The sequence below is a fragment of the Thunnus maccoyii genome, chromosome 5 (genome assembly GCF_910596095.1).
Source record: "Thunnus maccoyii chromosome 5, fThuMac1.1, whole genome shotgun sequence".
In the NCBI taxonomy this organism is placed as follows: Eukaryota; Metazoa; Chordata; class Actinopteri; order Scombriformes; family Scombridae; genus Thunnus; species Thunnus maccoyii.
In genome coordinates this window covers 10,600,973-10,623,078 of record NC_056537.1, presented here as the reverse complement: position 1 = coordinate 10,623,078, position 22,106 = coordinate 10,600,973, and the positions used below count along the sequence as shown (strand labels likewise).

Below are 22,106 nucleotides of genomic sequence, written 5' to 3'. Positions count from 1 at the left end.
GTGTATAATATAAAGTTTGAAAATGACACGTTGTGGTTTTAAGCTAAGCACAGACACAACAGCGGTATCAATTTTCCCATTTCACACTTTGAAAGAAAGTGAATAAGCACATTTCTCAAACTATCTTTTTTAACCCAAGTTATGAATCGAGCCCTAAAATGCTCACAAGGCCATGTAAAATGTAAGTAAAGGTTTGCACAAGTATAGCTCAACGTGACCAAACACATTCACAGTACCAGGTACAGGGCTACAGATAAATATCTCACACTGAGGAGAGGCTCATAAGACCAGTGATCTCATCCCCTCTTATTGCTGTCCTGGGCCAACAAACAGCTCAGACTGATAAGCCTCTGTCTCTGAGCTACACCTTGCTTTTAATGTTTATACATCCCTGAGTGTTTATCGGGCCTCAGCAGCCACTCTACACAAACCGGCCGCTTCCATAAGAACGCAGTGAGTTGTGTCTGAGGAGAACTGATAAGATACAGAGGCTTGGTGAACTCTCGGACAGAGATTTAGAGTGATACCAAACCTTCCCCAAGATTCTCTGGCACTTCCCATTTTCTTAAAGAATGAGCTTCATTAAAAAAAAATAAGACGGGAGGCTTTTAGGGGGTGAGATTCTGCCAAAATTTAACCTTTGGGTTGTTACTCAGGAAAAGTAGAGGTGACAGTTTTTTGTTCCAGGCAGAAATGTGTACTATTTGAACCAGATTGCATCTACTTGAAAAAATTATTACTGAAATTAAAATTAATGATAGCTGTGAAGGAAAGTAGGCACTGCGATTAGAGCTCACAGGTGAAAAAAAATGCTGTGATCATCTGGAAAAACTAATTAGTGGAACCCAGAACAATGAACTGGATACACTGGCTATGATTTCATATGTATCACTTTGAAGAACAACATTAGACTACGGGTATACCGTCCTATTTGGCAGCTGTGTGAACTTTAACATTTGAGGTATTGGAGTCAAAGAGATGCGTTGACATCAGTGATGTGCGATTCGTGAAAAAAGGGGGATTTCAGTGCAATTCACCTTTAAGAAAGATAGGAGACACAGAGGGTAAGAAGAAGTGCAGATTCAGAGCCGAATAAAGAGCTGGAGGGAATGGAGGCGTGTGAGAGGAGAAACGGGAAGCAGAGGGAGACACACTGTAGATGTCTGTTGATTGCTGGGAGTTGTAGGCAGATATGTTTACAACAAGAGAGAAAGTCAGAGACAGCAAGAAAGAATGAAATTGCAAAGTCAGAACATGTACTGTAGATACAATGAGGTGGATGATCAGTTTGACATCCTATGATCTGAATCTTACTCGAAAATTGATTAGTGCTACACAATTTTGACAATTTTTGTACTACTGCACTGTCTGACTGTATTTGTATTATTATCATAAGTAATTTAAAACATAATCCTCCTGAGTATGTGCATGAAAATCACCGTATTAAGCAAAATTTCACAGTAGGTCTATTTATTTATTAACCTCCACATATATATATTAATTACACCTACACACACCAAGGCATAATTGCCCCAATACATGATTTACATTTTTTATGGCCATACAGCTTAGTGAAAATAGTCAATTGCATACTACCATCTAGTGGTAAAGAAGGGGAAGCGCCAGGATTTACTGAGTAACTGTATTTTCTAATGAGATTGATCTGCACTGCCCTCTATCAAGATCTACTCTCATTTTACCTCCCTGAGTGACATCACCCACAGCACAAAATGTTAGCTTTTGGCTAAATATTTGTGAAGACGTGGATCGAGCGTCACTGACGGATAATTCACAGGGTCTGTTTTGACCTGTTTGCAAGGCCGGGTGGGTGAGGTTTACTGGAGCAACACAACACAGGGTACTAAAAGTAAATATTAACTGTAGGTGTCACAAAAATGTAGTGGAGTAAAGGTATAAAATTAAATTAAATGGAAATACTGAAGTAAAATACATGTATCTAGAAATTTAAACTTTTTTTAGTGCTGTATTTGACTAAATGTACCTATAGCTACTTTCTATGACTAATACTGTGTTAATTTATTGGGATATATCTGATATTGTTGTGAAAATTCCTACATTTTTGATTGAGGTCTATGTTTATAGGATTCACTTGTTTGCCAGCGAAGAGGGAGCTGCCAGACTAACAGGATTGGGCGGGTTTTATGCAACCTGGAGACAGTGGCCAGCTGCCTCCAATTCCTTGATGACCTCCAGCTCCAACCAACCAGGAACCAGCAACACTGAAATATAACACAACACAGCAAATCACACAATACACGCAAGTCCTGGCAGAGGCCCCGGGGCTGTCATAGTGTGTATTATAATCATTTGGTCTTGTTTTTAATCATGTAGTCATGCCAATGAAGGCTTTTTCACTTTTTGTAGATTAACATACCATTTTCCCTTAATTTCTGAATTAATTCCTTTTCTTGCATACTTAATAGCTTTTTGATCAAAGTCATGCGCTAGTTTAAATTAGCTGGTGCTTATTATACTGTCAACATGGCAAATTTTGAATTAATGTATAGTGTGTGTAACACTATAAAACAGCTTTCATCATTACTATTTTGCAACCCAGCAGAGGACAAATATAACAGAGACTGTTGTTCAAACCCTTATGTTGAAACTGAGGACAGTGACCTCTGATCTCTTCCCCCACAAAGCCTGTCAGGCAGGCCCGCACTGTTTTGATAGGCTCAGGTCTTGATCTCTTGGCCTCTGCATGGGTTAAGGCTCCAGCATCCACTTAGAGCACAGCCAGATGGTGAGTGTGTATGTGTGTGTGTGTGACCTGCAGCAGCTAGAGAGGAAGGCTGCATCACTTCTCCTGGTTCTGAGGCTATTTGTTAACTGAAGGACCTGACTGACAACCATATGCTCCCAGTTTGAGAGGAACAGTCATACATTATAGATTGGAAAAGGCACATGATGTGTGAATGCACATGTGTATGTTTGTGGTACGATTGCACCCTAACCTTTTGCACCATATTACCAGATGGTGACGCCTACTCGTCTGTCTGTGCTGCCAGAAGAGAGAATCACCCCAGACGAGTTCATTTCAACTTACAGTAGCACTGGTACCACCTCAAAGATAACTTTTCAGTATTAAATATGAATGCATGGCTTGATAGATGGCTGTATAAATAGTCATTGAACAGTCAAACTTTCATTTTTGGTAAAATATTGACTCTTCGGACTATAATGAGCACACAAGTGGACAGCAGGTGGATCATGGCGGTTTAGAGAGTGTCTATGGATATTCTGATTTTTTTTTTTTTTCCACTTTCTGCCACTATAAGAATGAATTGTAGTGGAAACAATTCAAGCTGACCGAGTTGCCGTTGATGTGTTTTTATACTTAAGGGCAAGATTTTGTGTGTAGCGTCATTTTAGTTAAAGGTTGAGATGTAATAAAACAAGGATGTTTGTGCTACATCTACCTACAGTATACTGTATGTTAAACACTGCACCACAGGTCAAATTCAACAGGAAAAACGGTTGACAGCTTCTGCTGTTTACATTTATCTTTGTGAACCAACAGCAGGAAATTGGGTGCCCTATGTGCATTTCGCTTGACTGTCTAATTACAGTGAATCGATATCAATTGACTTAGTAAGTAATTAGAGTTAAAAGGATGTTGTGTAACATACTGGTCGCTCCGTATGTAGCAGGCTGTTGTGTAACTGAATAGCAGTTTGTGAATTCTGAGTTTATATCATTATGCCATATTGACCAAGATCTGTTATGTTGTGTGTGTAAATGAAAATGCAAAGAAGAAACACTTAGACAGTTATTTGGCAGTGCTAACAGATTATATTTATTTCTGGCAGCAACACCCTGCTTCCATACAATGCAGGTGGAAAAGCTTTTTTGGGGGGGGGGCATAAGGACACGACTAGCCTTTTTTTAAAAACTCTTTTGGTGATGATAGTTACTCTGTACACTTTCTCCAACAGGGTGATTTGACTGGTGGATGTCAAAAGTCTTTCTGGGAATTATGGAAAATTAGTAACTGAAGTAGCAACACAAGGAACATCGGGGTTAAGTGTATTCAACAAAGAGGCCAACTGTCCACAAAATAATGTATAAGATATCATACTCTGATCCAATACTGTAATACCAGCTTAAAGATACACTGTTAAAATGTACTGTGTATACTGAAAACTGCCATCAAATCCCCAAAATTTTGTCTCAGTCACTTTTTATGAAACTGTGAACTATGTTAAGTTCATAAGTTGAGCTGAGAAGAGGACTAGTAGCACTGAATGAAGATGCTTTTTATACTCTGTATAATGAACGGTGTGCATGATTGTAAAAACACACATTAGACAACAAAATCTTGTCTTTTCATTGCACATTGGAACGTTTACCTGAGACCTTATTTGCCAAAAGGTCAGCACATTCTATCAACAATTTCGGACTTTTCTTACCATGTCTTTGAAAGCGTTCTCCATGGCTCCGATCACCAGGCTCTCCTGTGAAATCTTCTTCTCAGTAAAGAAGCGTGTGGGTGGGGTGCTGGGTGAGCCCGGAGCACCCGCAGCCCCTCTGAGCGATGCGGCCCTGGTGAGGGCACGTTGGGATGTCGGGGTGAGATGGTGATTTATAGGCTCCTCACCCAGGCAGGTTGGGGCCAGTATGTTGGGTGTGCAGAGGATCTCCAACACCTCCTGGAGGTGCAGGGCGATGTGGTGATGGAGGAGGCGAGAGGCCACTACAGCTGCCCCAGAACCAGCGTGGCCATCAAACAGCGCCCAATAATGGAAGGTGAGGTCTTCAGAACTGTCCTAGATACAGATACGTAAGAGTCAAACACACATCAAGCACTGACACATTAATCAGTTGTATCACAAATTAAATCTGCAGTATGTAGCAGGTGAGCAGAGGAGCTTTGTCAGACCTTACATTCACACATAACGAATCAACATAATCAACTAGTCACTGAAAGTCTATTTAGTTCCTATGGAGCAAAATGATCTAGTCTATGGATGATCAATAGGTTTGCCAGCTGAGAAGACTGTCCATGTTTTTGTGGTCAGTCCTCAGTCCTACTTGGTTCCCTGGTGATATAATTTTGTTTCTTTATCAAACAGAAGTTGATTACAGCCAGTTAAATATTCAAAAATCTAATAAGCATCAATAAAAGGATGCCTGGGAAAGGGCTGCATCCATCTCTGAGGTTTATAACTTCAATTAAAAAATGATGAGAGTGTGAATGTGGTGTGATACAAAGTTCTCTTTGTGCTTGCAGTCCTATGATGTACTGCTGTGGTTCCCAACCTGGAGGTCAGGGTCCACCAAGGGGTCTAAAGATAAATCGTAAAAAAGAAATAAAAAACATATTTTAATTTCTGCTTTGTAAATTATGTTTATTTCTGTCTGTGACTTTTCTCAATAATCTTTTATTTTTATTACTTTACATTATTAGTTATAACGAAACTATCTGAGAGTAGAATATCAATGGTTGAACTGCTCGCAACTGATAGGCATATGCAACCTGTGGCAGCGAGTCACAAGTAAACGTCACAAGCCAAAAAGGTTGGGAACCACTGATACACTCAGTCACCAGAAGAGAAACCCGTGTACCACACTGTAACAGCTTTATCCCTGATTACAGCCGCCACAAGTCATGGCAGAGACTCAAACAGGAAGCTGTACTATCCAGGTGTTACAGCTTATTTGTGCAGATGTCAGTGTTGCTCACAGCTGCCCACTATTAACTGGTGAATGCTCCTTTCTACGGACACTGCATTTAAAGCAGGAATGCTTTCAGGGGTTTGCAGCAGCCAGGTCATTGATGTTTTCTGATCTGAAAGTACCGTTCCCCCGTGGGGGTGTGAGATGGATGAACCAGGTCTGCTATGATGTTAATGTATGCTCAGGCATCAACATTTCAATATGGCCACTGTCTTCTTTGTTCATCTACAAAGTAATGCTTCCACAATGTGTCTTGTGATCTGGTTCATTCATTGTACACCTTTGACATTGCCGCCTTCAAAAAGCACAGAAACTCTATGATGTTAGTGATGGTCAACCCCGTCCTCCTGGTACCAACGGACATGCTATTTCGAAGTCTGTTAGATACCAATTGAACTCCACCCTCAGTAGTTATGTCACATATAATACAAGTGTGGACGTGAAGTTGCTGTTGTGTACATCTTGTTATGCCTTGACACACATTTAAAGTGAAAAAAAAAGAGGGTTGGCTTCTTCTTCAGAGGCGGGGTTTAAACCACATTTTTCTGGTCACTGAGTGTAGATCATCGCTAGCACATATTTCTGCACACACTAAAGCTCTGATTTTCTAAATATAGTGCATGCTGGTTCTACAACATGAGCCTATGAAGCGAGCAAAAGCACTCGAAACACTCCGCACTACTCTTACTGATCTAGTATCACTGCAGAAGTGAGTCATGAGGTACTTGCATGAGTTTGCTGTAGGCTCTGGGTGGGTCTGAGCAAAGTACTGGTGGGCTGAGAGAAAATTTTAGCAGCAGTAATAGTTTATATAGATACATATTGCTTTTGGAAAATGAAATTACCAAGTGCTTTAAAAGAAATGTTAGAGATGAAAGAACAATGAGGTAGTACAGAAACCAACAGAGTACATCAGAAAGACGAGTAAAACACAGGAGACAGACATCAATGTTTAGTCATTTAACCATTTTTTTTCAGCCTAGTAGCAAAAAAAGGGACAGAGGCACCATTGTTAGCAAGTGAATTAAGTGTGTCAGTGTTCAGTGCAGCTTCAACATACTGTGTGAATGTATTACACTGCCCCACAACAGCAAACAGCAATGACTTTAAAGCCTACTTGTGTGTTTGGATGAGCAAAATAAATGCAGTCACATCTAGAGCTGTTGAAGGCCACTGTGGTTTGTAAAGGACGCTGTACTCACAAACCGCTGATGGGACAGGATGAGGGGACAGTGGGTCCCAACAGCAAGGCTCAGGGGACATTCAAGGACTACATCCACTCTTACCACTACCTGGATTTCATCACTGAATAAATACTCAAATGTAGAAGCTTCTAGCAAAAGGGCTCACTCTGCTTGCATTAGAGATTTTTAATTTTTAAACTGATTAAAATTCATTATATTTTAGATTTATTTTCTTTCACTCGCTCCAATATACATAATTAAAGAATTACATGACTTTTTTAACAATATTTTTACTTGCAATTAATCTTTATTTAAAACTTTCCACTTCACCTCACCAAATGAAGGTTTTTTTCTAACTTCAATACACATTTTCAATCCATCTTGTCAGCATGTGATTACTTTTAGGGAAAAGCAAATGTAAAAAAAGAAGGGTAACAAATCTTGTTACAGTTTATATTTTGCTCCCAACTTAAAATCAGTAATTTCCTGTGGCCATAAATTGGGTCTGCATAGCTTCATTTGAGGAAATGGGGTGAATACAGTGTATGGTATGCTGTTCTTCTTACAGCCTGACATTGTGGATTGACCTGATAAAACAGCTGAATGCTTGTCACATGTAGTTTTGCTGAAAGGATATCTCATGAATGATGGAACCAAACCCTTCAGTTTGACTCACCAGGTTCTCCCTGATGCCCAGACCCTCTCCATTGGGCAAGGAAGACCTCCTACGGGTCGTGGGGGTCCGGTTGGGCGTGGAGCTTCCTGCAGGTCTCCTCTTAACCATCAGCACTTCACAGCAGGCCTGGTCCTCATTTAATGTGCTCTTCCCTGCATTGATAACCCTAGACAGAGAGGAGACAACAGGCCGCAAAAAGGGAGTTTAAGCCGTGCTCCAGTTTGATATACTAGTATACTAATATACAGTATATTGAACTGTCAATTGTCAAAACAGACAGTATTGAGAACTTCCAGTGAGCATTGCTTTTATTTTCTTTAGGCTGAAAAACTAAAAATCTAAAATATCTAAAGCCTGAGGGATGAACTATTCCCAAGACATCAGCTGTCATCTCCACTCATGTCATTTAAATTACTCCCCTCTATCACACACAGACACACAAAAAAAAGAGTTCAGAACAGCTGCGACTTAGATTTTTCAAAAGTGATTGCGACTCTTTGCATTTATTACTACTAAGATAACCAATTTCCTGTATGTTGACGATGACAGATGGTAAACAGATGCATGTAATTGAAATGAGAATATGACAGGACACACGGCTGTTGATAACACACATTCAGCAGATGCAGGGGATAGAGCACGTATCCAAAACTCAATTTCTGTGTAAGAATTTGCGTCTAACAAAGTAAGACAACGCATGATAAAGTCAAGACGATACAAACTCTTTAAATACACATTTCAATTTAAGACCCACACATGTAGGGCAGAGGACAGAAAAACACATAAATACTGCATTATACAACACCTGGCAGATGGTGCACTGCTGCTGCGAGCTGCTGTAGTCATGGACGAGCACACGCTGCTCAACAATACTCCAGGCATTCTCGATTTAGCTACACCTAAGGAGATGTTAGGTCTACAGTGGCCCTATTAAAAATGTGCGTATAGTAGTTTATAAATAAAACAGAAAATAGAGCACAAGAGATTAGATAAGCAAAAGCCACATAGGGACAAAATACGAAATATAACTATGCATTTTTGTGGAAATTCTGTCACTTTTTTTTTTTTACTTGTCTGTTTCTGCTGTCAACAAAACTGTTTTCAATTGTGACGTTTCAAGTCAGAATCATATCAAATACATGAGATATTTATTTAGATATATGTTGATGTGAAAGGCAGTCATGATTACTTTTCCTATGGAGGATCCTATATAAATAATCCTAATTGGTCAGGGGGATGAACATGCAGGGATCCTGTCTCCAGCTAAGAAAACACTGTGGGTTGCACAACTGACAGGAAATTGAGCGGGCAGACCCTCACTCAGTACGACTGATTTTTTTTTTTTGTTTGTTTCCTCTGGAAGTTTGCTGTCCTCGAGCTGAGGAACGGATATTCCTGTTTCAACTAAGATTGATTTTAATTGGTGTCTTACACAATGGGCCGTTCAACACTTCCCCGTCCATAAAACTAATAATAGCACACGGCAAGTTTAAAGGAAACATATCATTTGCCTACAAAGCTACTCAAATATAATCATGAATAACTTAAATTAGCAACAAAGGTATGAAGGGTGGCCAGATGCTCACTCTATCAGAATAATACTGAAAAGGTTAGTTAATTAACTGATTAGCCTATCAAAACAAAATTAATCGCCAGCATTTTTAATAGTCAATCAATCACTAAAGTTATTTGTCATTTGCAGTTTTTTTTTTCCCACCTTGTGTTCTAGGAAATTATGCCAAGCATTTTTCACAGATCGATAATAATAATTGTGCAGCCCTACATTAGAGCTTTTCAAACCTCATCACATTGTGACATTGAAGATAGCGCCGCTGCACTAAAAGCTCAGAAAATGCTGATGTCATACAGTATGTACACATATAACACATGACACATATTTTGTTCAGCTGCGCATGTGTGTCGCTTCTTCAATTTACAAATCGGACTGATTTTATGGACTATAATGCTGCACAAGTGGAGACACAAAGTGGACAAAATGTCATCTGTGAATGACAAGACCGCTGTAAATGCACTTGGAAAAAAAAGGAAAAGTGACAAACTATGATGTCAAACACATAAAAAAAGGTCCTTACCTGTGGTTTTGCTTGTTTTATCCCATTAACTAAACATCATAAAAGAAAATTAAAGAGCAACATTACATGTCAAGAACAAGATGGACATAATTGTGACAAGGAAGAAAAACAGGTGGTGCTCATCAGGCAAAAACATTCAGTGAAATCCAAAATATGATGAAGCCTATCTTATCTTGCTGTCAGGTTTGTCTTTTGTGTATAAGAACTCCTCAATATTGTAACAAGTTGATTAAAATATGCAATCACGAGGGAGATGGGGGGGGGGGGAGGCGACAAAAAAGGGTTGGAAACACTGCAATAAGTGATGGGATTCTACAAGAAAGCACCATTTTCTTCCAAAGTTAGAACCATGCTGGTTATTTCACTTGAGGGTTTCATGCATTTGCATTTTGTTTATGCTCTTCTCAGTGGTTTGGAAGAGGAAACACACACATCCACTTTTACTGCACATTACCGCTGACTGTTTCCCACTACGTACTAAATGTTTTTAGATACGGTAGATAGATGTCAAACCTTCCTGGCAGCGGTTTCAGTTCATTCTAGTTCGCTTTTCAAATCAACTTCATCTCAGGAAGCATTTAGTCGAGATTAATTGTTGATTGCGTAATCACAACACAAGGGAGAAGCTTCGGCGTTTGACATTTGAGATTCAGCTGCCTAACATTTGCACTGCATTCACAAGTTTTGTTGTCAGAAGGTCAAACCCTGAAGACAAATAATAAGCATGCACAGACCTCATGAAACAGATATTGTGAATTTGTTAGTGTCTTACATTAAGAAGGTTGACATGCATGTCATACGCTTTTGAAATCAGCCTATGAAATCATTTTATGCTCTGGAAATTGGTCAGCAGTAACGTCAAGTATACAGTGTATGTGATATATGTAGTTATGGGTCAAGACATGCACAACCAACAGCATGGTCCTTTAAATCCTCTCTCTAACTTCATATGATGAATAGAGGCCACAAACTTCATGCACTATCATGCGTGTCTGAGACCAAAGCACTGCAGGGAGTGAGGCTCATTTGACCCTGGAAGATCACAAGATTAACAACAGTGGAGCTTTCACGCCTTTCATCTCTGATATGAGAGGAAAACCCATCCACACCCTGAGGCCTCAACTGTGTCCGAGACCAGGGCTGTCATATTCGGTTACCTCGTTTCACTTCTTCATATTTGAGACAACGGCATGACCTTAATTACCTTGTCAGAGCTGTAAACTAGAGTGTGTCCTCTTTGGCCTGAAGTTTTACTCCAAAGGTGTTATCAGACAGCATCACATCTTTCTAGAAATATTGTGATACTATTTTGCATAATGTGCAAAAAAACCCCAATGAGAAAGAACCTTTGGACTTTTTATGTGTTTAATCAAATGCTGTTGATAGTCCTATCTGTCTTTTTACACTACATCTGCAGTAATATAATCCTATATATGCAGGATATAGGATATGGCCCCCGTTCTCACTTGAAAGTGAATATTATTTAGCTTATCAGCATTCACACTGTTCTTCAAAGCTTTATTTATTATTCTTCTGTACTTGTTTCAATCACTGACTACTTCTGCATACTTTTAGCTACAGAAACCATTCAAATATCAAAATGTTCAGCTCTTTAGGGAGACTTATGCTACGACATTTCTTCTTTCTGGCATATTCCAGTGATTTTTTATATTTTTTTGAAATATTAAAATTTATAATGGAGGAATGTTTGAAAGTTGATATCTCAAAAACTTAAAGTGCTAAAATACTCATACTTCATGGACAGGTGTCTCATGTGGAAATGCTTAACATATTAAAACATGGTACCTGCAGCGCCACCAGGTGGTCAGTTATTACGTGTTTTATGTTTTGGCTAATAGGTCATGAACTATGAGGCGCAGCAAAACAATATTTGCACAGTGTGTTCCTTGGATAATGCTGATTTCAGTTGATATAGGCCACGCCCATTTGCACCTGGAAAAATTTTCAAGGTAACTTATTAACTGCCATATCTCTTACACGTAATATTCCATGGTAACCAAATTCAGCAAAGTTGTACAGATGGGGATGCAGCATTTGATATAATTTCACCTGTAGGTGGCGCTACAAGATTTCAAAGGAAAAAAATGCTGCAGATTTCTGCATTTTCAGCAAAACTTTGCGATTTACTTCAGCTGTCAGCATTCACATGCATTTTCTGCAGGAAATGCATTTTCTAGTTGTATTTGTTGTACATTCACCCACCTATCTTTATATTCCTGCTGCTTTTACATATATGCTTCTAATAACTTCCAAGCAGATTTTTGCTATATTCCTTTGCACAACATTTTTTCTCTTTGTTTCTACTGTGGTTTCTGCTGCAACATCATCATTTAAGATAATGATAAAGATGATCCTATGATGTGATTATGGCAGTGCATCACATCCGTTGCTCAGTGGCAACTTATTATAGCTACACATTAAGGAAAGCAGTCATTGAACTGAAATAGCATTACGCCGTTTCTGCCTCATTGCGATGTGCCCTATTGATGTAGCAGAAACAACACAAGAACATGTGCTGCATCATGTGATTGAGCACTGGGAAGCTTTGTTTGTATGAAGCTCCGCTCATGTGCTTCTTCTTCATAGTTGAGTATGACACCGACTGATTTATTTAGCTCTTTATAATGGAAAAATATCGAAAATGTAGAGGGAAAGACTTACGAGAGACCCTACAATGTTATGGATGAACCTCCAATAACAATACAAGGATGTATTTGATATCGAAACTTATGTTTTTACCCTTCTTTATCTTGGAAATGTTTGTCCAACATTCTGATTTCATTCTGCAGCTCCCTGTTTCACACTCACACTGTTAAACACCCTGGAGCCGTCACTTTCCCTTTTTAACACTGAGTAACGCCAACTTTCTGCCTTCTATGAGCCAAAGCACTGACATGAACTCACACATGCCCGTCTGATGACGTGCAGATAAAATATACAGTGTGTAGCGGTGGCGCTTGTGTTTAGTTTACAGACACACATACTGATTAAGTATTGATCGGAATGCTGCTGAGTTTGCTGAAGGATTGTGTTATTGGTACGGGGTCAGTGAGTGAGTGAATGAATTTATTCTTTGCTCTTTCAGGACCATGACTCTCCGATGCCAACGAGCAACTCGGAGGAGGGGAGGAGAGGAAATGAGTGGGGGAAAGGAGGGGCAAAAATAGGGTGGAGCCCATTTTGGATGTTCTGCTTTTGCTACTCCATCACCAAAATTGGATCTCTCTTCTTCTGATGGAGCAGCTCCAACAATTCTTCATCAATCTCTTGTTCAGGCTACTTTAGCAAAGAATTGGCTTTGGCATAATTATCCTGGACAGAATGGTTCTGTCCACTGTATTTTATGCTAATTGCTTGTCTTGATTTATTCTCAAGAGCACAATGAGCTCAACCCCATTTCCATCCAAAGTGATGCTGCTGAAACTGAAAGCCAAAACCTCATTCACTGTCCCTTCTCTTGTCCCATCCATCACTGTTTTCCTACCAGAAAGTAACTTGGAGCAAACAAGGTTGGATCCAAACAGTCTACACCAAATATCCATGGAAAACATCAGTAATGAGGCACAGCAGGCCTGTAAAGTTTTGGAATTCTCCAGATGTTGAAACAGCGTGCATGGGTTTGTTGTAAGAGCAATACTCCGTATGGTAAGTTTGGAGTATGGAGTCTTTTTTTTTTAGCTTTTCCAAAACCAAAAGCAGAAGAGAGCGTGTAGGCGTAAAGTAAGTGAAACCTAAGCTGCAAACATCAGCATGTGGGTTTAACTAGCGTACTACCTACAGTATCCTTGCGTTACTTCCCAAAAACCCAAAATGTTACATTTACAGTAATGAAAGACCAAGAAAAGCAACAAGTCAATTATCAGAATAGTTGCCGATTTATTTTCTGTCCATGGATTACTCAACTAGCTAATTGTTGCAGCTCATGCAGCTTTGCCTGCTGTGGTCCCGGATGCTGTACCAGAGTTTAGAGTAACGTTATAGCATCTATGTCCCGTTCTAAACTGTGAGGCCTGCTAGGAGCTGAAGGAGGGCAAAGGGACAGGTGATGTGTATGTGATGTATGTGTACACCAACCTGGAACTGGACATGTTACATAGTAACAGTATCACAAATATCAATATAAGGTATGTTTAAGTGTGATTGTATTGGAATTTTTGGTTTTGTAAAAGGACATGGTCACAGCAAGGTCAACATCTCCAAAACTGAAAGAGTTCCTGGGGGATGCATCTGTGTAAACATCACTGAAGGTGACTTCGTAGATGATGAGTAGATGAGCAGTTTCCCTCATCTCCTCTACTTTTGAAAACACTAAGCAACATGCAACATGGCGCACCTCAACAGTGAACTGAGCACAGGAGGGGGAATCATTATTTTTCAGTGCTGGTATATAAAAAAAACAATTGGAAAGAAAAGGTGCAGAAAATGTCGCTCTGCAAAAGTGGGTCCTGTACGTGTGCTGAAGAAGAAATGGTGACACAAGTTAGAGTGAGCAATACCCAGTGATCCATTCAATGGACCGTGCTCACTGGACCTGACAGTGCACCCACACAGAGGCAGTGCATCAGAATCCTCCTCATAAAGCAGAACTGCTCTTCCTGTTTCCCCGCTGGGAGCAATAACCCAGCGTAACCCCGGCAATCTCAGAGAGGCCTACTTATATACGAGCAGGGGTAGGAAGGAGAAAAATACAATACAGAGAATGGCTGTGTGAATCTTGTATGATCCTACACTTTTATTTTTCTTTCCATTGCTGATGATCTTCAAATATTGGAATAACTACACTATGGAAACCTTTCACTTTGTGGATAAAATAGTCAGGGTGTTGAAATGAGATGTAAAAAAGTGGAAAAATTGTGAGGTTGTATGCACTTATCCAACTCAGAAATTCCCTTCAAACTGTGTTTTCTTCAATGTAAAGACTCATACCAAAGTATCTGTTTTGAAATACTGTTTAATATGTATGCAGAAAATGTAAACAAAGAGTCTACAGCCAGTCTAACAGCTCTGTGAGGCTGCTCTTGCTAGCCACAGAGGCGCTAACATCAGCAAGCTAAAATGCTACTGAAACAAGCTGATCTTTAGCTGGTATAATGTTTACAATGTTCACCATCTTAGTTTAGCTTGTTAGCATGCTAGCATTAATTAAACACACAGTGCAGCATAGGGCTGGTGGTAATATTAGTTTTGCAGGTATTTTATAAACCAAGTAAGTTATTAAAATACTTCGTCTGAAAATCTGAATGAATGTCAATCCATCTAATCCATCTTGTTCATGTTGAGATATTTCACTGGATAAGTGAAAACTTTGCCCTGGTGGTGGCGCTAGAGGAAATTTCGAAAGTTAGGGGTTCACCAAAGAAAATGATGATTTATCCTCTGAACCAAAGTGGTGTACCAGTCGACCAACATACTAACATTGCCATAGAGTCACAACGCTAGAGTGGCTAAAACATGCAACAGACTGTTACTAAAATAAACTGAATATGACTGCAATCTTTTGCAAAAATGTCAAGATGCACACACTGATCCAACTCAGAAATTCCCTTCAAACCATGTTTTCGTCAATGTAAAGACGCATTTCAAAGTATTTGTTATACATATTCCTGTTAGCCAGTCATAAATACTGTATGTTCCATCTAATATGTTACAAGCAGTAACTTTATAACAGCGCCAGACATAAGAGCTTCCCACAATGCTTGTTAGATGAAACCACCAAGTCTTCAGATGCACTATAAGTATCTTTACTGGGCTTTAGTTTTAGCAGAGTGATCCATTGCTATCTGACCCTGTTAACCCGCCCGAGTGGATCTGTATGGATCACATCATCTCACAGGGGCTCAGGTTTTCTCTGCTGGCAGTGAGATTTCACAACAACAAAGCCTGCTGGTGAGCCAGCTGTTGACAAATCCCCAGTATAGCTCAGTCCTGGCTGATGCTACACCAAGCTGGCACATATAAGCACACACACACACACACACATACAGTCCTGGCAGCAGCATCGCATCTATTCATGAAGTAGGGCTGTTCAACTGATCCTTTAGAATCATATATCCCATGTAAGTGAAATAAAGTCGATAAAATGTGTTATTTGAATTAGAAAATAACAGTAATTGTGATAAATAATAATGAATGCAACATGTAGCAAAAAATTGTATCATTTGGACTAAAATAATGTAACCCAATTTAGAAAACACAGAACTGAGTGGGTGATGGTTTCTAAACACAGAAGCAAATCTTGAGATTAAAAAACTCTTCACGGCAGATTAGCATGAGGAAGCACATTACTGTATAAAAGCTCCCATCTTCAGTTAAGTAAGAAACACTACACAAAAGTGTATGAGCATCCTACAAACTCAAAAGAATCCTTCGCTCTATAGGAAGCAGAGACCCTATAGATCTACTTAATTAGTCAATAATCAAAAGAAAATATATCGACACAATGTTTTAGTAGTTAATCAAGCAAAAATGTCAAATATTCTCTGGTTTCAGCCCCTGAAATGAGACAATTTGCTCTATTTTGTAACATAGTAAATGAAATATCTTTGTGTTTTGGACTGTTAGTCAGATAAAACAAGCAACACCTTGAGCTCTAGGAAATCATGCAGGACATTTTATGGGTCAAACCAATAGGAAGAATAATCAACACATTAATTGATAAAGCACATTATTGTTAGTTTCTGTCCTCATCGGCTGGTCAAGTGTTACTCTGTCTTGTTTAGTTCTTGTAATGTAAGAACGATCAGACTGCATCAATCAGTTGTGTCAAAGCAAAAGCGTGCAACAAGCAGCCCCGCCTAAATTGAGATGACAAGCATTTGCACATCTAAATTGGGTTCGCAGCAGGACGGCTTAAGTTGAAACATTAGATGCAAAGAGATGGGAGGAGTTTCTGCACTTAGCGTTCTTACTGAATATCTAACATCATCGATTAAACAATTAAGCTTATGGAAATAGGCACTCCATCATAACATCCTCTCCACGACATGAAGATAAGACTAAGAGGAAACAAAGACAGACTAACCTTTCTTTGTGAATTCATGAATTTAGGACACTTAGCTGCCGTGTCAAACACTGTGTAGTTAGGATTGCCTCAAGGGCTCAACTGTGACCTCTACAGTTATAAGACAGCCTCACTAACCGCCAGACCAGACCACCCTGATAACTTTATTTGAGACTGCATGAGTAGAAGTGATGGTGACTCAGTGCTCTCAGGCGTTTGGCACGATGAGAGCAAGACAAATGACATTTTTTGAGTTGTGTGCTGTCAAAGATAAATGTAACCTGAAATGGAAAATAAACTGGTTTGTTTGTATAGATCAAGTCTTGTTTTGTAGCCTGAGGTGGAGCACAGAAAACTGCTCTTATAAATGCATGCAAATGAAGTAATTCCTCACTTTCCTCTAATGTTTGTTATGGCATTAGAAATCGTCAAAATATTTCACAAAGTAGACATTTCCTCATGTTCTGCTATATTTTTGCAGCTGCACTGGAATACTAAATTCCCAATTTAAAAGAAGTAGAGAAACAACTTTGCTTTTCATGAGTCGGGCTGCTGCACTTACTGCTGTTTATAGTACGTCAATTGAAAATACAACACAGCCACATCATTATGGCCTCGGCAGGAGGAAGCAGGAAGCCAAATGGATTCTGTCCGCATAAACATAAGATATAATATCAATAATACAGCTGATGATCTTAGCTAGGCTATTCAATAGAAGTAGGATGACAAGTCCTCTGACAAGGCAAATATTGAATGAGCAAATACTGCGAACCTGCTCTTCTACAAGACTGTTGTCTCCTGTTGTCTGTTTCATGTCATAGATCTTAAGGGCATGGGCAGGTTTCACCAGCTTTACTGAAACATCTAGTGTTTGACAAAAAGCTAAAGACAAAGGATAGACTACAGTATATGCAAACAACACATTGAACCAGGTAAAGTGGTAACCCTGCCTTGCCTCACAGGTACCAATAAAACATGTTATTGCTATTTAGAAATCATATATATATATACATATATATATAGTATATCCTTTATTTAACAAGATAAAAGTCTCATTGAGTTTAAAATCTCTTTTCCAAGAGTGACCTAGCCAAGAGAGCAGCTGTTAATCATTAACCCTCAACAATACAAACAGACAAATACAACTGTCACACACTACCAATCTGAGAGTAGGCTGATCCCGTCATGCAAAAAAAGCACTATGATCTCCTTTCTTACAGTGAGTCTGCACCAATACTTAGCTTACAGTGACCTTATTATAACCTACTTTATGGTATTTTCCCCAACTATTACGCCATCATAATAAGAAAGGCCCCACTGTATGGCGATAGAGGCCAGTTTGTAGTGACCTTATCTTGTTGTTGGATGTATTTTTTTATGCCCTAATGGTTTTGACATCCCCGCTGTGATGTTTCTACATGGTATTATGGATGAATAGGCAGTTCTCGTTCGGATGTGTAAACAGAAGAAAGGCCAGTTTCTGCGCTTTAGTCTATTTGTAATAGAAGCCTGATTTTAAAAGGCTGGTGTTTAGTGTTTACGCCTCAGTGACTGATCTCAATGTGGTCCAGGAAGGACGCGCTCACTTCCAAAGGATGCTGTGCAAGAAAAGATGGACGCATACAGGTTACTCACTCTGCGTAGCCGGTAGACCACGGCAGCCGCTTGGTCTCCTTCAGTATGAGGATCGGTCTCGCAATGTGGTCCGCCGAGCACTCTATCTCGTCCGGCGACAGCCCCAAGAACTCCGGTCTGCTGTACGGGAATCTCAGGGGCAGCTCCGAGCCGCCGGGATGGTCACCATTGGAGCCACCAGCCATCATACCTCCCATAAAATTGGCCACCGCCGATTTTACCCGCGTGAGCATGGTCCTGCGGCAGCGTGGGTCCAGGCGATGCGATTGCGTGAGTCTCCCCCCGCACGGCGACGCAGTTTCGCGGCGTCAAAGGCAGACACACAGCGGCCGTAAAGACTCATTCAGTGCTCCCTCGGTGAACGCGGAAATAAAAAGCCACACACACACAGACAAGGCAGGCAGGCAGGCAGGCAGCGCTGCACACCAGTCATGTGACAAACCGGTTGCTGCTGGTGGATTTGGTCGCACTGGCATCTCTGTGAGCAGCTTACTGTTGACAGTGCCGGAGGTCAAAGGTGCGTAATCCTGAAGTGACGATCACCTGCTGGGCAAGGTGCAGAGCAGGTCTGTGTGTGCTGTCTGCAGAGGGGATGATCCATGATCTGAAAAATGGACTCTCAATCACGTATGTGTACAGTACAAATCTGAGGTACTTGTACTTTACTTGAGTATTTCCATTTCATGTCACTTTACTTCTACTCCACTACAATTCAGAGGGAAATAATTCATTGTACTTTTTTTACCCCACAATTTGACAGATACTTTGACATGATATTTGATCCAAAACATGATGAAAACATCATTTATTGTTATAGCTTAATGCTATAATAATCAAGGGACCATTTTTCAGTAGTGGTCTTACTTTTATGTTTGATCCTTTTTGTTGATAATACTTAGGCCTTCCTATTTTTACTTAAGTAACATTTTCAATTAAGGACTTTTGCTCAGTTATTATTAAGGGATCATTTTTACAAGGTGGTACATGTACTGCTAGAGAATCAGAATACTTCCTCCATCACTGACAGGAACACACACATAAACACACACTTGCAATTTAGCTACTATATGTGAGAATATTCAATTTAGTCACCCATCCATGACTATCAACCCCACATTTACAGAAATCCTATACCTTTCATCCAAAGCACAATCCTAATTCTGTTACAGGCCACAATCCCTAAGCGCTGCATTTTTCCAAGACTGCAAAAAAAACATACATTATTTTCATATGCCTATGAGGACACTGAAGGATCTTGTTCTCATAAGGGAGAATAAAATAAAAGGAAAAGAGCTCACATGGAGCCACACAAACTCTTGTTCTCTCTCTCTCTATCTCTCTCTCTCTCTCACACACACACACACACACACACACATCATACAGACCATACAGAGGAAGACAGTGTGAGTGCCATCAGCTGACTTTGGCATGTTTCCTGTACTACCTGATAAAACCTCCTTTGTCAATGAGAGAAGTGGAAGACCAAGACTGTAATTGAGAAGAAGCAATGCATGTGAAGTGTAACATGAGTCTTATACTAGTAATAATGATGTTAATGATCATCATCCTTATTTGAAGAGCAGTTTTAAAAGAGCAAGTAACTCAGTGCTTCATAATAGATTATCATAGCAAATAGAAAATAGGTAAATAAACTGGACCAGGATAAAATAAAGTCAAACAAATCACAGTAAAATAAACTAAAAGGAATAAAATAACAATAAATAAAACCAAGTAAGGTTAGGATGTGCTCTCCAATGTGGGGAAGTTTTAAAAAGAGATTTAAAACATGATACTGACTCTGGCAGCCTCATTTCCTCAAACTGTGTTCACTGTAGTTTCAAACTTAGTCACACATGATTTAAACTACAGTAAAAAAAAACTGGGCTCTATAATGACTTCAGCACACATATCAGCTTTTTTTTTAACACACTGTGACGCTCGACCCACTGTCTCGGAGGCTGCCGTCTGGATATTGGCTGACAGTGGAGGGTCCTCAGTGTAATATGGTTCACCTGGGTCTGCCAAGCTATAAAAGCTAGCCCATGTGGTCACTCTCTCTCCCTTCTACGTGCTGACATCCACTCTGCACTGCATCGTCTTCTTTTGGTTTTTCACTTTGTTCTAAACACTTTATTGTTTTGTTTATCTTACCTTTAGTTTTAACAAACATTTGTTTTAAGCAAACTCTTGCCCTTACCCCCACTGCTGGTTGTGATTTACAGTCCGCATAAACAGGACTGAATCGTTGACAGAAGAAACCTGGACTCGACTGATCCTCCTGAAGTTCTGTTGCCACTGGTTATGATTTACAGTCCGCATAAATGGGACTGAATTATCGACAATAGAATCCTGAACTTGACTGATCCCCCAAAGTTCTGTTGATGATTTACATGCCACATAAATAGGACTGAATCATTGACAGAGGAAACCTGGACTCGACTGATCCTCCTGAAGTTCTGTTGCTGCTGGTTGTGATTGACAGTCCGCATAAACAGAACTGAATCATTGACAGAACCCGGACTCGACTGATCCTCCTAAATTCTGTTGCTGCTTGGGCCTGTCAACGAAACACCAAGGAAGGAGGGTGCCAACCTGATGACCCCAGTGAAGCATTTACCCCTACCCCCACTCAAGGAATGATCGCTGATTATAATACAGGATTGTAAAACCAAGTCCTATAAGCTCAACTAATTGCACGGATTCCCTCCTTGTCACATTCCTGAGCCAGTTTGTGAAAAATGGGGGCTCGTCCGGGATCTAAACCTCATGATCAAGTCATAGTGTGACAAAGGGAGGCCCATTCAGTTGAATTGGACAATGTGTGACCATTTTGATTTGTGACCATTGTGGCTCATGAATGCTAAAATTTTAAGTGCTTTTCAGGAGAGCAGATGTGCTTTTGAGAATCTAGCATTGTGACTTTTTAGGAGTACTGTGCAAGGTTTTTGTTTAATTACTTTTGTGGAGTTAGTTTTAGTGGATGTTGGAAGGGAGCAGCATTTGTCCCCAGTTCATTTGGAAACTCCTTAAAGAAGACATAAGTACTGGTGCATGTCATTGGTGATTGCCACATATCCGTTGGTACGAGCCATGCATCCCCTTTGCAGGCCGAGGAGGTTGATCTCAACAGGAGACCAACCTGTTGTTTTCCCTTTAGTGTGCTGGCGAAAGTGGGTAAAGACGATGCCTTGGGAGCATTTCCCTGGTTCTCCGAGGGTCGCCAGTTTTCTGGTTGCCTTCTGGTTCCAGGGGAATCAGTGCATAAGTACCCCCCACAATCATCTGTACAAACACAAGGGTTGAGACTAGATAGCCAATTGCTGTGATTAGATAGATAGGGCTGTTGATCTTGGGCTCTGCTGTGGCTATTTTGTTTTCACCATTGTACATATTCCCAGTACATATGGGTGCTTGTCGGGCTTGTAACTTCCTAGTATGGTTTGATAAATCAGCACTTCTTGTATTGATATGTCATGTTAACTTGCTTTGAGCCTGATAAAGTTTTATTTTGGTAGGTTAGGACCTGGAATATCTGGAAGTGAGGAGGCTGTTGGTTTAAATTTTGTTCTGTGTCCACAAGTTAGCAGCTTGATCAAGCAGCTTTGGCAATAAGTGCTATAGCTCGTGCTTTGATTTTTGTTTTGTATGAACTTTGGTTGCAGCTTGGTATTCTCTTTGTGTATTCGTCTCAAGTCTCAAGTCAAGAATGGATTAATTAATCTGTTTGGGTGCCCACATTTGCTGTTAAGCACCTACTGACCCCAAACCACCCACCTCCTGCCCTACAGGTACACTGTATG

At 40.1% G+C, this 22,106-nt stretch overlaps 1 protein-coding gene across 1 annotated transcript in view; it reads right to left on the bottom strand.

The window, feature by feature from the left end:
- The window catches only part of ppm1h (protein phosphatase, Mg2+/Mn2+ dependent, 1H), a 34,490-nt gene extending 15,951 nt beyond the window's left edge, over positions 1 to 18,539 (bottom strand). Inside the window, exons 1-3 of the mRNA XM_042412603.1 lie at positions 18,307 to 18,539; positions 7,558 to 7,723; positions 4,431 to 4,787 (exon numbers count right to left, since the gene is read on the bottom strand). Coding sequence (XP_042268537.1) covers positions 4,431 to 4,787; positions 7,558 to 7,723; positions 18,307 to 18,539 — 756 coding nt within the window. The remainder of the gene's footprint in view (positions 1 to 4,430; positions 4,788 to 7,557; positions 7,724 to 18,306) is intronic.
- Between the last annotated feature and the right edge of the window lie 3,567 nt (positions 18,540 to 22,106).